General features: G+C 49.0%; 1 protein-coding gene across 3 annotated transcripts in view; it reads left to right on the forward strand.

Annotated features, from left to right (window-relative positions):
- The window catches only part of SIK3 (SIK family kinase 3), a 632,054-nt gene that overhangs the window by 372,962 nt on the left and 241,980 nt on the right, over positions 1-17,112 (forward strand). For all 3 annotated transcript variants that reach the window (XM_085645705.1, XM_085645704.1, XM_085645703.1), the window contains exons 5-6: positions 14,669-14,793; positions 16,686-16,809. In XM_085645705.1, coding sequence (XP_085501831.1) covers positions 14,669-14,793; positions 16,686-16,809 — 249 coding nt within the window. The remainder of the gene's footprint in view (positions 1-14,668; positions 14,794-16,685; positions 16,810-17,112) is intronic.

Consider the following 17,112-nt stretch of genomic DNA (forward strand, 5'->3'; position numbering starts at 1 on the left):
ACACTAACAGTGTGCGCAGAGGAACTGCCTGTGGCATCGCTTTCGATGGACATATGGCCCCACCTCACAGCATACTTGCTGGAACATCCCGGGGCCCTTCGTGATGCATAATGATATAATGACAATACAGATGATGTGGGGGAGTGTGCTCTATTGCCAATTGCTATGTTCTTATAATTATGTGAACAGGGCCAGGGATTTTTTTTTTTTTTTTTGGAAAAACCTTTATTATTCGCAGTTGCATCATCTTACAATGTACATTCACCGTCCAAGGTGTCGAATCAGTCAGACAATAAGCACACGTTACCAGATGGTAGGACACAGCCATTCAGCCGGCAACCCGGAGGCAGGGCCAGGGGACTGATGATGCGAATGCTGAGAGCTGTATAGTTACTTTTTACTGAACTGTTTGCTGAAATAATAAAATAAATAATAAGTATCTGTGCTTTCCTAGTGGTCATTATGGGGGTCAGTGCGAAGGCCAGCTATAATTATCGCTGTCCAGTGGTCTTCCCACAGGGCATTGAGCAGGCAAGAGAGAATCATTTGTGCTTTGTGGTCTTTGTGCAGGGTGATAAAGATGCAAGTGAGAATGGCCAGGTAGGCACAGTCTGGATGGGATAAGTGCAGAGCTGTTGGTTGTAAAGTGGATCGTGGGATTTCACACACTCCTTCGTTTGTTGGTCAGTTTAGTATTTGGTAATGATTGGGAAATTTGAGGTGGATCACTAGTTGACCAACTGATTGTGGATAGTGTACATTTTTCAGGGCGAAACTCAACTCCAACACAAGATGGGTGCCTTTACGGATCCATGATCTGCACTTCCAGGCACTACTGGTCTGCGGTTCTTTCACTGCGCAGCTTAAAGGAAGTGTAATAGTGTTAAAGATCTGGCCTTAATGTAGTGGGGCACAATGAGGTCCCGAAGGGCTGGTCCATGTTTTCTGTAGTAGGGTAAAAGGCTTTTAAGGTAATTCCCAGAGCTGCCCAGGCCCTTGGTGGAAGCCGGCAGTGAATTATCTCGCACACAGCACGCAAGTCCATTATCCTGCAACCGCAGCTCGAAAATTAAAAGCCTGGCATTCTTTTATAAAATGAGAAGCTGTAATAATCCCAGAGGAGGTAAGTGAAGGCGGGGGCAAGGCCTCTGATGTCTGCCTCTTGCTAATAGAGTCTGCTTTACAAACCAAAGCTTTGGCATCTTCATTTGCCACTAGCATCGAGGAAACTTCCTCTGTGAGCAGTTCTACTCACCTGATGACGTAAACTACCTGCCTGTGTTGTTGTGTACCCTTAGGGACTGAAACTTCTCTTCTGCATTTCGTTCCACCTTAGGAATCAACTTCCTTCATGTGCTGTTATATCCTGGATGATATAAACTGCCTTCCTGCTGTTTTGTATACTCCTTGGATATAAACTTCCAGTCCATATGGTCATACCCATTTTAGGATGTAAACTCCACCATGTGCTGCGGAACCCTTTGAAACTGTCCGCTTACTGCCAACACCACAGTATCAACCTGAATACGGAAACTTTGTGCCGTATTCACCTGAGGATGTAAACTTCCAGCCTGAATGTTATACGCACGAAAGGACATAAACCGTGTGCAAGTGTTGTACCCAAGGAGAATGTAAACTTACAGGATGCTTAGCATTACCCACTTCAGAACATGTGCTACTTACCAACATGAGTATGTACCTTTCCTGCCTGTGCATCGTAATCAACTGAGGACGCTAGCTTTCTGGGCGTGCATGGTCTGTACCTTCACAGACTCATATTTTAATTCTAAACCCAGAAATCGTGGCACTATCTTAAAAAGCTTAATTTATAGTCCAGAAAGTAAAGACAATGCAAACCAGATCGGTCTAAAATCCAATGGCCAACCCAGGCAAATCAGATCAGATAGATCAAAGTCCATTGGGCACCTTGGCCCACTGAAACAGCTCAGACATTGAGTGTGTTAAGTTTTGGTGATTCTGGTGCCCATTCTTGCAGTGTCTTTCATGGGCGTGAAAGTGGATGTAGTGATGACATCTCTTTGAGGTACAGGCATTTTCCCTAAATGTATCCCACGCGCCTTCCAACTCGGGTGTCTTATCCTTACTGCTGATGTTTGATATAAGTTATTACATGAAAGGGGTTGCTGTCATATTCCTTTCTATGTCTGGCCTAGAAATAGCTTTATTAATCTAAAAAAAATGTACATCTAGAAAATACATACATATATAGATAGAGGGGGTTCTGTCAGGTATCTTTATCTATTCGTCTGTTCAGCTGTGTTTCACATACCACACCATACAGCTCGCTTCAGCCACTGGCACTCTTTCACTAAGTGATGGCATTTTACCTTATCACATGTGCACTTCCTCGAAGGAGATTTGTACATAAGTGCCAGGGGGACGGTGTTGGTAATACTTTCCTTTACCAATGCTTTTTTCTTTGCATTGTTTATACTTGCTTTAAGTTTTCATTCTTGCGTGTTTAATCGGTCTTCAGTTTACAGTAATTCAAAACTTGAGGTACCTTTTATTTGCACATTGAGAATAATTTTTCCTGTATTGTGCATTAAAACTTAAAAAAAGAAATCTGTACCTGCATTAGGGTCCCCAGCTTTCTAGCAAGCACTCTTACTGTTCTATTACATTTAAAATGTATGTGCGATGGTTAATTTACCTTAAAATTTAAGGTATTTATTTCCACCATCCGTCCCTCAAATGTATTCAGTACTATATTTTCTTTTTTTGTTTATTTTGCGGCATATGCTTGCAATAAAAATAAGAAAATGTAACAATTGCACTTTCGTTCTCGTCTTGTTGAAATGTGCCAATGATAATTCTCAAGACCCAAGGGCTTCTTCATTGCAGATCCTTTTAGGTTGAGACAAGCCACCCTGGCACTTGGCTTTCCCAACATCCCGTGCCTTGTCTGCAGAGAGTTCCAGCGCTGCAGTTGCATTTGCAATCCCCATGCTGCAGGACTCTCTTCTCGATTACTGCAACTGCCTGCATCCAACGTACTTTTCACATTTGGAATGTGAATTTCAGTGCTTGGATGCCTTGGTTTGTTCTGATTCAACCTGCATCACGAGTATTGAACTAGACCGGTCCTAATTTTGAAAACAAATCCTTGCTGGGGACCTTGTTGTGGTTTCCTTGTCCTTTTGTGACATTTGTCCACATCGCATGACCTCCAGGCGGGAGTGCAACACTCCATTGGGGCTTTCCTTCTACTTGGGAGCAGCCAATGGGGAAATAGCCAGTTGCGTAATGTAAAATGGTGGGCCCTCCCATGCAGAATGTGATGAAGGGCTCTTGGGTCTCCCATATCTCACATATATTCAATGACCTTAGCTGAATGGGGCTCTCTTGAATGTCTCCGGACACCCTGGAGTGTTGCCCCGCCCTCCTTACACAGTGGGGTCCTGCGTTACGTCTCTGGATATAGAGTCTGCGTGATAATCGTACAGCGCTTTTACACTGGCCTCTTACGGCGTAAGGGTTGTAAGAAAAATGCGGGTTCTTATTGGTACTATGACTCCATGGCTGTGGCTTGGGCCATTGTTCTTGAGTGCTTCCATAGAGTGCCTTGTGAGTTCACTATTTGCACGGTGACCTGACTAGAATGTGGTCGTCTGTACCCAAGCTGCAAGTGAGCCGGCCCTGAGAAGGCTGTCTTGTGTGGCGGGCTCGGGCTTCTGTTGGCTTCATGAATAGGATCTTTCATTCCCTGCAGACATGTCGGAGTGTAAACACTGTGCTCGGCCCTGCCAGCTGTGGGCAACCCTTGTGAGGCGGCCGGGCACTGCCGGCCATAATGGATACTCTTGATTCACTTTAACTGAATCTTTCAAACTGATGATCCAAATTACAGCTGTTTGTAAAAGGAAGGCTCCAGCTGAACGCCTCGGACCCTGGTACATGGAGTCACTTGTACCCCATATTTTAGGACTCACCCTGCCAGCAGTTGGGTTCCCGGTGAAGAGCCCTACCATGCAAGCCATAGAGTGGCTCTTGTAACTTGCTCTCTTGCATCTTTAAAAGCTATATACAAGCTTTTAAAGATGCTCGTTTCACTTTACCCTGCAAAGCCCCCCAGAGCCCGAGCCCCATGGACTGTAAAGGGTGATGTTTTCGTTTCTTTTGCCTCCCAAATAGGCTTGTGCACATCTGCGAGTGTCTCCCAGCCACTCCAAGCAAGTAACTCTGTGCCCTTGGCAAAGAGCTTTCCCCAGCTCTGAATGGTCCCTGTGTTGAACTCTTTTAATGTTGCGGCCTCCGGAGCCAGTGGTCTGCACTCTGGTTGCTCCTTAACTAGAAACACTGACTTAGGCATTTAAGTATTTGAAGCGGTCTGCAGAATTCAAAGTCATCGCAGCTTAGCACTGTTCAGCTTGTGTGAAGCGCTTTAATGAAAGCGAAATGTCATGATGTAAGGATATTTGTTCAGTGAGAATTAACTGCACGAACTGCTTAAATGAAACGAGATTACCTCATTGAAAATAGATCAGCATTTTGCTTCTAAAACGAAGATTTGCAAAATCAAATATGTACTGCACCTACCACAGTGCGTAAGGGGCTTTACTGAAGCCACACTTACGGTCTGTACTGCTTTGACTGAGAGCTACCAATATTTGTTGATGCCAGAATAAACAGGTAATGAGATTCAGTTGTTTGTTTTTCTTGGATCATTTTACTTGGTTTGAAAAAAAAAAAGCAGCTTTGCATTAATATGTGCCGAGGAGGTGCACCTTTTTGTGCTGTGGATTCCAACCTACATCTTAACGTGACTTTCCAATGTAATCTATTATATTCCGGCTCAGAAATAATTTTATGCCTCTGTTAGAAAAACCCCACTCCCACACCATGAAGGGTGGTGGTAACGGGATTTCTCCAGACATACACAGTGGTAGCTTGGCTCGAGTGGTCAGGGATCAGGCACCGTGCTAAGCATACGTCATACCCACACAATAACCACGCGTGCATCCGTTCCAAAAACGACACTACACCTTAAAAATTATACTGAAAATATATCTCTTTATCTTCTTTTCTCTTAGTTGCTGATTAAATAAATAATAATACAATCACAGTACACAAGGCTTTTCCTGTGGTAGGGTAAGTCAAATAAATACTATCTTAACGATTCAATAAATAAGGTTGATCATAAATAACCAGGGCATAAATATAAGTGCATTACATAAAAGGCAATTAAATTTTACGAGGCAATAAATACTGCGAGACAATAAATACTGTGCGACAATAAATACTGTGAAACACTAAATACTGTAAGGCAATAAATAGGATAATTACAATAAATACAGTGCTCTCAATAAATAATAAAAGCCAACAGTGACACTTGAAAATCAGTTCACATTCCTGAGGTACTATGGGATGATTTGACCCAATCCCAGCTTGTAGAGATTTGGATGGCCTGAGGGGTATACTCCCTGGCTTGGACAAGGCTGAGGCCTAAACTGAGGTAGATCAAGGGGGAATCTAGAGATCTGGCTCTCCCACCCTACACAACCCCTCTGTATTAGTCTCAGCTCACCCCTGGCACTATTAAACTGGTTCCAGCACCTCTCTAGCCTCTAGGATGGTCTCTTAGGGCTTCACAGGGCCTTAGGCGCCCTCTATTCCACTTACTGCCCTTTTTATGAAGTTCCGACGCCGTGAGGCGGTTCCGGTTCGATGTCGGTGGCCTCGGCTCAATGACAGTTCTTGACGACGCCGGTAGGCGATTCCGGTTCGATGTCGGCGGCCTCGGCTCGATGTCGACCTCCGGTTCGATGACGTCGGGCAGTCTTGGCTCGATGTCGACTTCGGGCGGCTCCGGTTCGATGACGTCGGGCGGCCTTGGCTCGATGTCGACTTCCGGCGGCTCCGGAGTGCGATCTCCACTCCCGACCTCCGGCACGATTCTCCTCAGGTTCCGGCGACTCCGGAGTGCGATCTCCACTCCCGACCTCCGGCACGCTTCACCTCGGTCTCCGGCGACTCCGGAGGGCGGACTTCACTCCCCCGTCGACGCCGCACACTCGACCTCAGGTGACTTCCTCCTCGACCTCTGGTACTCTCCACGACCTCCGTCGGCGCCCTCTCTCGACCTCTGGCGGCTCCGGGTACGACGTCTGCTTTCCAGTCAGCGCCGCTTCTCCACCTCGGGCTCCAGGTCTCCAGGCTTCTCGACGTCGGACTTCAAGAAGTTACCAGTTACCAGGTCAGGAACTTGCTGTTCTTTACTTTTAAGGCCTGTTCCTGCTGTCCAGGTCCTTAAGATGGTTTTTCTTGCTTTCTCCCACACAGGGCTCTAGGCTGGGCTCAGTCAGTAGGGACTAGTATCAAGGGTGGGTTTATGGACCCCACTCCAGGCACAAGTTTCCACCCCTGCTGCCTCACTCCTTCCTCCTTCAGTTCTGTGCTCCTCTCTCTTCACCAGTCAGGTGCCAACTGCCAGCTCCAACTGTCAACTATGGCTCAGCTTCCCAACATTCCAAACCGCCTCCAACTGTCACAGGGTTCCAGAATGTTGCAGAAGGTTCTAGTAGGTTCCAGTGGGTTCTGATGATGTCACAGGTGGCCACCATTTTGTGCTCCAGGCCCTCAGACAGAAGTTCCAGGGGTAGATAAAATGGCTCCCTGAATCTGCATCAATACTAAAAAGTCTGGTGGTTCCCAAAAAGGAAAAATACTAACAGGGTTTGAGGCAAAAGTGGGACAAAATAAATAATGATGAGGAGGGACCACCCAAAGGGCTGACAGGTCTAACACGCGTCCCCCCCAGCTGAAAGTGGGGAGAGCTACCCAACCCCTTGGGAGTTCTCATCACTAAGGCGGAAATACCTTGAGAGACCGTCTGCATTGGCATGGTCCACTCCAGGCCGATGTTCCACCTGAAAGTCCATTCCCTGTAGGGAGATAGACCACCTCAACAACTTGGGATTCTCCCCCTTCATCTGCATCAGCCAACGAAGGGGTCTGTGGTCGGTCTGAACTAGGAAGTGCATGCCAAACAGGTATGGCCGCAACTTCTTCAGAGCCCATACCACTGCAAAGGCTTCACGCTCTATTGCACTCCACTTCTGTTCCCTGGGAAGTAGTCTCCGGGATAGGAAGACCACGGGTTGATCCAGACCCTCTTCATTGAGTTGCGATAACACTGCCCCAATGCCATGTTCTGATGCATCCGTCTGGACAATGAACTCCTTGGAAAAGTCTGGGGCCCTTAAGACCGGGGCCTCGCACATGGCTTTCTTCAGTCTCACAAAGGCCTGCTGACAAGCCTCCGTCCAGACTACCCGTCGAGGTTGTTTCTTGGACGTGAGCTCCGTGAGGGGGGCTACGATGGTACCGTACCCCTTCACGAAGCGACGGTAATATCCGGTGAGGCCCAAAAATGCTCGGACCTCAGTCTGAGTCTTGGGGGCTTCCCAGGCCATGATGGCCTCGATCTTCGCCTGGAGGGGTTGCACCGCTCCCCTACCCACCAAGTGTCCAAGGTACACTACCGACCCCTGCCCGATCTGGCACTTGCTGGCCTTGATCGTTAACCCAGCTTGTCTCAGGGCCTGGAGAACAGCTTGCAGGTGACGCAAGTGATCCTCCCAGCTGTTACTGAAGACGGCTATGTCATCCAGATAAGCAGCAGAGAAACTCTCCATTCCGGTGAGGATCTGGTTTACCAGGCGCTGAAACGTGGCAGGTGCGTTCTTGAGCCCAAAGGGCATCACACAGAACTGGTAGTGGCCATTGGGCGTGGAGAAGGCTGACCTTTCCCTTGCTTCATCGGTCAAAGAGATCTGCCAGTACCCAGAAGTAAGGTCAAAGGTACTTAGATATTGGGCAGCTCCCAGCCGGTCAATCAATTCATCCGCCCTAGGGATCGGATGAGCATCAGTTTTGGTTACTGAATTCAGTCCCCGGTAGTCCACACAGAACCTCAGTTCCGGTTGGGCACCCGGTGGTGCAGCTTTTGGTACTAACACCACCGGACTGGACCAGGGGCTGCTGGAAGGTTCGATCTCTCCTAGCTCCAGCATCTTAGTGACTTCACTGTTAATGCTGGCCTTCACCTTGTCTGACATCTGGTAGATCTTGGACTTCACAGGTGGGCTGTCTCCTGTGTCTACATCATGGACGCACAGGTGAGTCCTACCCGGAACAAGGGAGAACAACGAAGAGTACTGTCCCAGGACCTGGCGGCAGTCCTCCTGCTGTTCAGGAGTTAGAGATGGGGAGAGAATCACTCCCTCCACCGACCCATCCTTCTCTTGAGACGCAAACAAATCGGGGAGAGGCTCGCTTTCCGCGTCCTCTGCTCCGTCAGTCACCATCATCAAAATGACTTCGGGCCTCTCGTGGTGGGGTTTGAGGCGGTTGGCATGCAGCACCCGTAGGGGCTGACGAGGGGTTTTAAGATCCACCAAGTAGGTAGCCTTACCCTTCTTCTCCAACACCTCAAAGGGTCCTTACCAGCGATCCTGGAGGGCGCTAAGCTCTCCCGGTTCGATCACCCACACCTTCTGGCCAGGCTCCAACTCCACCGGGTGAGCGTTGTGGTCATACCACGTCTTCATTACTGCTTGGCTGGCTTCCAAGTTGTCAGAAGCTTGCTTCCACAACTTAGCCATTTGGCTCCGGAAGGCCAGCATGTAGCTCACCACGTCCTGGGAAGCTTCCTGGGAGTTCTCTCCCATCCGTCTCTCACCAGGTTGAGAGGTCCACGTACAGGGTGCCCATACAAAAGCTCGAAGGGGCTGAAGCCCACTCCCTTCTGTGGCACTTCCCTGTAAGAAAAGAGTAGACAGGGTAGGAGGACGTCCCATTTCCTCCGCAGGCTTTCAGGCAGACTTCTGATCATGCCTTTCAAGGTTTTGTTGAACCTCTCCACCAGACCATTGGTCTGGGGGTGGTAAGGAGTGGTGAACCGGTATGTCACTCCACACTCCTTCCACATCGCCCGCATGTACGCTGACATGAAGTTGGTCCCCCTGTCGGACACAACTTCCTTGGGAAAACCCACTCGGGTAAAGATTCCCATCAGGGCCCTAGCCACAACAGGTGCTGTTATGGTCCTCAGAGGTATTGCCTCTGGGTACCGTGTGGCATGATCCACCAGAACCAGGATAAACCTGTGACCAGCTGTAGTAGGCGGATCTAATGGACCCACAATGTCGATGCCCACCCTTTCAAAGGGGGTGCTAACGACAGGAAGTGGTTCCAGGGGAGCTTTCAGCTTCACCCCTGTTTTCCCACTGGCTTGGCAAGACACACATGTCCGGCAGTAGGTGTCGGACGACACTTTCATCTGAGGCCAATAAAAGTGTGGGACAAGACGGGCGAAGGTCTTGTCTTGCCCCAGGTGTCCTGCCAATGGGATCTCGTGAGCCAACTCCAGAAGGAAGGCTCGATAACGTTGAGGGACTACCAAGGCTCGTGACGATCCATGTAGGGGTGCCTTGAGTTCACTGTAGAGGAGGCCATCCTCCCAGTAAACACTGTAGTTCCCTTCAACGTTCCCTGCTGCCTGGGCTTCGGCCTGTCGCCTCAGTCCCTCAAGGGTAGGGCACTCCTGCTGGCCCTGGCAGAATTCCTCCCTGGACGGGCCTCCCTCCACGTGCCACTCGGCCGGGATGGGTAGGTCCTCCAGTTCGGTGACATCCCCCACCGCAGACTCCTGGTCCACCACCTCCGGTGGCCTATCCGTCCTACGGGGTGCGGACGCCGAGGCAGGCTCCTCCTGTCCTCGGTTCTTCCCTTGACTGGCAGCTGGCTGGGCCTTTGTTCCAGGCTCCAGCCGAAACGAACTCCCTCTCCGGGTAGTCGCGGACCCTGTGCTCACACAGGCCCAGTCAGGTGTACCCAGCATCTCAGTGTGAGTCCGGTATTCCACCTCCTTCCAAGCATTGTGCTCCATGTCATTCCCTAGCAGGCAAACGACTGGCACGGCAGGGCTTACGGCAACTCGAAGTGAACCTGCAACCCCTTCCCATTCAAAGGGAACCTCGGCCACTGGATAGTGGCCTGTTCTGCCGTCAGCCATCGTGGCTGGGTGGAGTACATCGGGAATTACCTGCTCTGGAGACACCAGTTGGCTACGTACCATAGTCATACTGGCTCCTGCGTCTCTCAGAGCCTCCCCTCTTTGGCCGTTGATGGTGACCCACTGCCCATACTTTGCGGTATTTGCGGGCACCTGGATCTTAGGAACCATCTCCCGTTCTCCCAGGGACACTAAAGTGACACCCGCCCACTCCCTTCCCTTAATTAAAGGCATCTCCTCCCCGAGCACTACACTAGCTACTCCGGGGGTCTTTCCTCCAATGGGAGGGGGTGGTCGTTTCGGGCACTTCGCATCTCCCTTGTAGTGTCCAACGCCACCGCACTCGTAGCAATGGACAACCCTTGGCTGCTGACTCTGGCCAGGATTAGGGTTTCTGGGTGGGTTAGCCCTAGGGGTGAATCCTGTTCCCTTACCTTGGAAATTATTTTGGGGGCCTTTGGAGAACTCCTTTTCTTTTCCCCTCCCTCTTTCTTCTGGGGGGCGCCCTGTCCGGCATTTTGAGTATCCCCTCGAGTCCCCCTTGTGGACACCCGGGTACTAGCCCAAATGTCCGCCTCCTCAGCAAGCTTCCGGGGATGGGTCAGCTTGCTATCCACCAGGTGTTGACGCAGTTCAGGGAAACATTTTTCGAGCAGGTGTTCCTTCAGTACTAAATCAAACAACCCCTCGTAGTTCCTCACTTCACTGCCCTGAATCCAACCCTCTAATGCCTTCTTTGCATAATCCAGGAAGTCCACCCAATTCTGTGTGCCCAGTTTGTGGCTACCCCGGAACTTCTGTCTGTATTTCTCGGGTGTTAGTCCAAACTTTCGTATGAGCGCCACTTTCATGGTGGGGTAGTGGGTCTGCTCATCCTGCTCTAGGGCCAATAATGCATCCCTACCAGCTGGAGGCATGTACCTGTACAATCCCCCTCCCCAGTACTTCTCTGAAACCCCATGGGCCCTTAATGAGACCTCATAGGCCGCTAGCCACTTGGCAATATCGTCGCCCACACCATAGCTAGCCACTAGGTCCTTCGGCAAATAGGGTTTGGGTTCCCTGGTGAACTCTCTTTCTTCGCTGCCACCATTAGGAATAGGGTGTGCCCCGACTCGTAGGATCTGAAGATCTATCTCTTTCAGCCTTAGCTCATGAGCCATCCTCTGTTCCTCCTTCTCTTTCTCCAGCCTTGCTAAGCCCCATGGGAGCTGTCTTTTCTCCCTCCGGTCTGTTAACTCCACTTCAGACAAGCCACTGCTAGAGGCACTGCTGCCCTTCCTAGAAAGTGTCCTGGGCCCCGCTAACAGGTTCCCCACCTCAGGTTGGTACAAACCAGCTCCCTCACTGTCGGGCTCTCTATCCCTGTCCTCCTCCTCAGCCTTGCTTTCCCGTCGTGCCTCCCCCCAAGCCCTTAAGCTGGTTTGGAGTGCACCCTTCTTCGCTCCTGCGGGACAATACACCCCCTCCCGCTGACAAAACTCCCTGAGTTGGGCCACAGTATAGGTTTCCAGGTCTTCTAGCACAAACTCCATTTTGCCCACTCAGGTCAGAGGACAGTTATTTGCAGAAGCTATGCAGGGGGGTACCTTTTATAATACCTCCTCCCACCACCAGAGTAAATTTGGAAAAAACAAAAACTCACAATTAGGAAGGCCGCTTGGAGAAAACTCCCGGTGTAGGCCTATGGACTACCCACAGTTATTGTCGAGTATACGTAGGCACAGCTCTATCCCACCACTGAACACCAATTATGTTAGAAAAACCCCACTCCCACACCATGAAGGGTGGTGGTAACGGGATTTCTCCAGACATACACAGTGGTAGCTTGGCTCGAGTGGTCAGGGATCAGGCACCGTGCTAAGCATACGTCATACCCACACAATAACCATGCGTTCATCCGTTCCAAAAACGACACTACACCTTAAAAATTATACTGAAAATATATCTCTTTATCTTCTTTTCTCTTAGTTGCTGATTAAATAAATAATAATACAATCACAGTACACAAGGCTTTTCCTGTGGTAGGGTAAGTCAAATAAATACTATCTTAACGATTCAATAAATAAGGTCGATCATAAATAACCAGGGCATAAATATAAGTGCATTACATAAAAGGCAATTAAATATTACGAGGCAATAAATACTGCGAGACAATAAATACTGTGCGACAATAAATACTGTGAAACACTAAATACTGTAAGGCAATAAATAGGATAATTACAATAAATACAGTGCTCTCAATAAATAATAAAAGCCAACAGTGACACTTGAAAATCAGTTCACATTCCTGAGGTACTATGGGATGATTTGACCCAATCCCAGCTTGTAGAGATTTGGATGGCCTGAGGGGTATACTCCCTGGCTTGGACAAGGCTGAGGCCTAAACTGAGGTAGATCAAGGGGGAATCTAGAGATCTGGCTCTCCCACCCTACACAACCCCTCTGTATTAGTCTCAGCTCACCCCTGGCACTATTAAACTGGTTCCAGCACCTCTCTAGCCTCTAGGATGGTCTCTTAGGGCTTCACAGGGCCTTAGGCGCCCTCTATTCCACTTACTGCCCTTTTTATGAAGTTCCGACGCCGCTGGAGTCGTGTCGACGCCGTGAGGCGGTTCCGGTTCGATGTCGGTGGCCTCGGCTCAATGACAGTTCTTGACGACGCCGGTAGGCGGTTCCGGTTCGATGTCGGCGGCCTCGGCTCGATGTCGACCTCCGGTTCGATGACGTCGGGCAGTCTTGGCTCGATGTCGACTTCGGGCGGCTCCGGTTCGATGACGTCGGGCGGCCTTGGCTCGATGTCGACTTCCGGCGGCTCCGGAGTGCGATCTCCACTCCCGACCTCCGGCACGATTCTCCTCAGGTTCCGGCGACTCCGGAGTGCGACCTCCACTCCCGACCTCCGGCACGCTTCTCTTCAGGTTCCGGCGACTCCGGAGTGCGATCTCCACTCCCGACCTCCGGCACGCTTCACCTCGGTCTCCGGCGACTCCGGAGGGCGGACTTCACTCCCCCGTCGACGCCGCACACTCGACCTCAGGTGACTTCCTCCTCGACCTCTGGTACTCTCCACGACCTCCGTCGGCGCCCTCTCTCGACCTCTGGCGGCTCCGGGTACGACGTCTGCTTTCCAGTCAGCGCCGCTTCTCCACCTCGGGCTCCAGGTCTCCAGGCTTCTCGACGTCGGACTTCAAGAAGTTACCAGTTACCAGGTCAGGAACTTGCTGTTCTTTACTTTTAAGGCCTGTTCCTGCTGTCCAGGTCCTTAAGATGGTTTTTCTTGCTTTCTCCCACACAGGGCTCTAGGCTGGGCTCAGTCAGTAGGGACTAGTATCAAGGGTGGGTTTATGGACCCCACTCCAGGCACAAGTTTCCACCCCTGCTGCCTCACTCCTTCCTCCTTCAGTTCTGTGCTCCTCTCTCTTCACCAGTCAGGTGCCAACTGCCAGCTCCAACTGTCAACTCTGGCTCAGCTTCCCAACATTCCAAACCGCCTCCAACTGTCACAGGGTTCCAGAATGTTGCAGAAGGTTCTAGTAGGTTCCAGTGGGTTCTGATGATGTCACAGGTGGCCACCATTTTGTGCTCCAGGCCCTCAGACAGAAGTTCCAGGGGTAGATAAAATGGCTCCCTGAATCTGCATCAATACTAAAAAGTCTGGTGGTTCCCAAAAAGGAAAAATACTAACAGGGTTTGAGGCAAAAGTGGGACAAAATAAATAATGATGAGGAGGGACCACCCAAAGGGCTGACAGGTCTAACAGCCTCGTAATGTAGACTCTGCCTATTTCCTTACAGGAACAGGAAACAGGCAGGTCTCCTTCCATTGAATACCTTCCTGTATTGTTCAAAGATGTCCCGGAGGTAAACATTACTTGTTGGGGTCTAGAACGGCGTGATCCTGCAGTTGTCCTATTGAACACGCCCTACACTGGTTCAGTTTTGGAGGACACCTATCTGCTTGCGTGCTGGCTGGTAGGATCAGGCCGGCACCCCATAGATTCTGGGACTTCGGCTCTCTAACCTTTTCTTTGCTGCGATGCAAAGTAAGAGGTAGCAAGAAACCTTCAATCGCTGGCCAAATGGAAGGCCGGTCTTATAATGGTGGGGCAGGAGTACAAACACAGTTCAGTAAGTGGGTCCGCATAATCCTGACCAGTTGGTAAAGAAACTGTGACTGTACCATTATGATGATAGTGATAAGGCAAACACTTGCATGGTATTCTTGTTGCAATCACCCTGTACCCGGATGCCAATCAATCAATCAGTCATGTTTTACTAGGTAATTACACATAACAAATAACTATTGTGGCATTAAAATCAGGATCAAAATTAGATCCAGTTCATAAATCAGAATGATTAAGGACAGTGCCATCACTCACTACCTCTTACTTATTTTTGAAAATGTCTCTTTCATTGTAATGTTGTGTAGATATTCAAATGTGGGACCTTTATAGACCACCACTGCTTCAACATACCACTTTTCATGCATGGATCCATGGGTTTCAGAGGTAGCGTTTTCAGCAGAAGGTACCCTATTGTGAAGGGTGCTGCTGAGAACGCAAATGTTAAGCCACAGTCTTGACACGTTGTGTGTACACATGTTGACTAGGTGTTTTTCTCATTTCAGACTTTGGCTTCAGCAATCTCTTCAGTCCAGGGCAGCTGCTGAAGACATGGTGTGGGAGTCCCCCTTACGCAGCCCCTGAGCTCTTCGAAGGGAAGGAGTATGATGGGCCAAAGGTGGATATTTGGGTAGGTAATGGGCATTCTGTTTTACCAAACCCCATGCATTTCCCCTGAGGTCCCAGGTGAATGTATCAATGAGCATGTTTATTTGGCAAGGTGTTGAGAAGCACATCGGAGGTAAAGGGGATATGCGTTTAGTGATGTCAGAGTAAACTGTTTAAAATTATGGTTTCAGGGTTGGCAAAAAAAATTCCAGTTCAGGTTAGCAGTCCATAGTTGGATGCTCATATTGCAGATGTGTAGTGAAAGCATTAACAGCTGAGCGATCCAACATGGTCTTAAAGTCTGAATAACTCAGTTCGTCCTTATCGTGCCTGCCAACTATTTTATCACCACCCATAGCTGAGGCTTTTCGTTGAGTAGTCAATGTGCCTTAAGAGCAACCAATATAGCAAATCCAGTTCTTTGGCGACGGGCTTAAACAGCAGATTGGGCAGCAGCTGGCCTTCCCTGGATGCAATAAGCAAAGGCAAACATGTTTGTGTAGTGCTTTCTTAAAGAGAATACCTCACTTCTTTTTACTCAGGAGGGCTTGAGTTTGGTGGTTCCAGAGCATCATTAGGCAATTAAAGTTCTGAAATCGCAATGTATGGTAAGGAATGAAGATAGAACTTTCACCTTGCTGAATTCCGAAAGTCTATCTTCATTCTAAGAGCTACTCCTTGACAGTTAGAGACTTTTGATAGAGTTGCTATTTCGCAAATGTGGAGGTGCCACGTTTGGCGGATTTAGACCACTTCACCAGAGCAAAGGCGCCTTCTGTTTGTTTCTTAGAAGCCCCTTCCTATAACTGAGCTCTGTACTCAACAAGGATTCTAAGAATACTACTGTTTGAATGAAACCTCCAAGTGGAGTGTGGCCGTCACTTTTACATAGTGTCTTAAGTAGCCTAAGCTACTGCCTTCTCTCATGAGCTTCACCCTGATAGCTTGTTCTCACAGCTTGGGACTAAAAAAGAACCAGGCAGAGACCAAAGAGGTCGTTTGTAACAACTTTCATAATCTTTGTTCTGTAGGAGCCCTTCCTTGTTGACATTCCCCCACCATACCCGGGTCAGCTGCTGCCATTGTCATTTCTCAGTGACAAGTTCTCATCCAGTATATTGTGGTCAGGTACAAAGGGGATCTTAATGTCAAGTTTAGGAATGTGCTTTGACGTTTTTGAGCACTTGAGGCACCATTTCCAGTCCTAACAAGTTTTTGTTCCTGGGTCCTGTTATGTGAGTGAGATCGTATTGGCTAAGAGCACTGTCTGCACTTTGGGAGAGTAGGCCCTGCTTAGATTCATTCCAGTACAGCTGACTGCATGATATAATAGTATTAGTGCTGATATCTTTGATAGGAACCACTGGCTGACAAGTTACCACAGCAGTGCAGACTGATGGTTACATACACTGAGGCAATATCTCGTAATAAACATCAGTCGGACAGTTACCGCACTGCAAAAGCTTGTGTAGGATTGCCTGTGAATTGATGTCTTGGGCTGGAGGCCAGCTGCCACAGTACTGTGGGTTCATTTGAGAGCATGTCTCATGCAAAAGTAGTCCAGGTCTAGTTACAGCAGAACCATGGTTTGTAGGCTAGTCTGAAAGCTAACATGGTGGGTAGAAGCCGATGCATGCCAGTTGCAGTAGCACCAAGTGCTTCATGAAGAGAGCCAGTGTCTCAGGCAGAAGCAGCACTGGACCATTTAAAGCCACATTGTGGGATCAGTGGAATAGTCAGAGTAGTTGACCGTAGTAGTCATCGTTTGTGTTTTTTTACACCAGCTGCGCAAGGTTCGTGGAGTAAATGGAGTTCCATTGATTTTAGGGTAGGCGCTCTCTAGACAAGTTACTCTGTCCGATCTGTCTCTCCTTACCCTTTGACCTCCCCATTCTTATTCTATTTGTTTCACAGAGTTTGGGAGTGGTCTTGTATGTCTTGGTTTGCGGTGCCCTTCCATTCGATGGCAGCACGCTCCAAAACCTGCGGGCCAGGGTCCTCAGTGGAAAATTCCGAATTCCCTTCTTTATGTCCACAGGTAAGGAGTGTTCCATTGCTTTTCCAATGTCCCCAGTCTACTGTATTTTCCTCTGCAATGATATATGCTTGCTTTGGTAAATTGTCATGGATGGTAAAAAGTTTTGATCTGCAGCATGGATGGTGGATTTTAGGATCATGTCAGGCTACCCAGCTCGTTATGGCTCCTGGTTGGCTCCTTGGCTTCTGGCAGGATTCCCAATGGCATTCTGGCTTTTGACATTTGGCCTTTGTATAGAGTACTCCTCCACTCCAGTTTTGCACTGATGAAACATAATAGTAATGTATGTATGTTTTTTTAATT

The sequence above is a fragment of the Triturus cristatus genome, chromosome 3_1 (assembly GCF_964204655.1).
Source record: "Triturus cristatus chromosome 3_1, aTriCri1.1, whole genome shotgun sequence".
Classification (NCBI taxonomy): domain Eukaryota; kingdom Metazoa; phylum Chordata; class Amphibia; order Caudata; family Salamandridae; genus Triturus; species Triturus cristatus.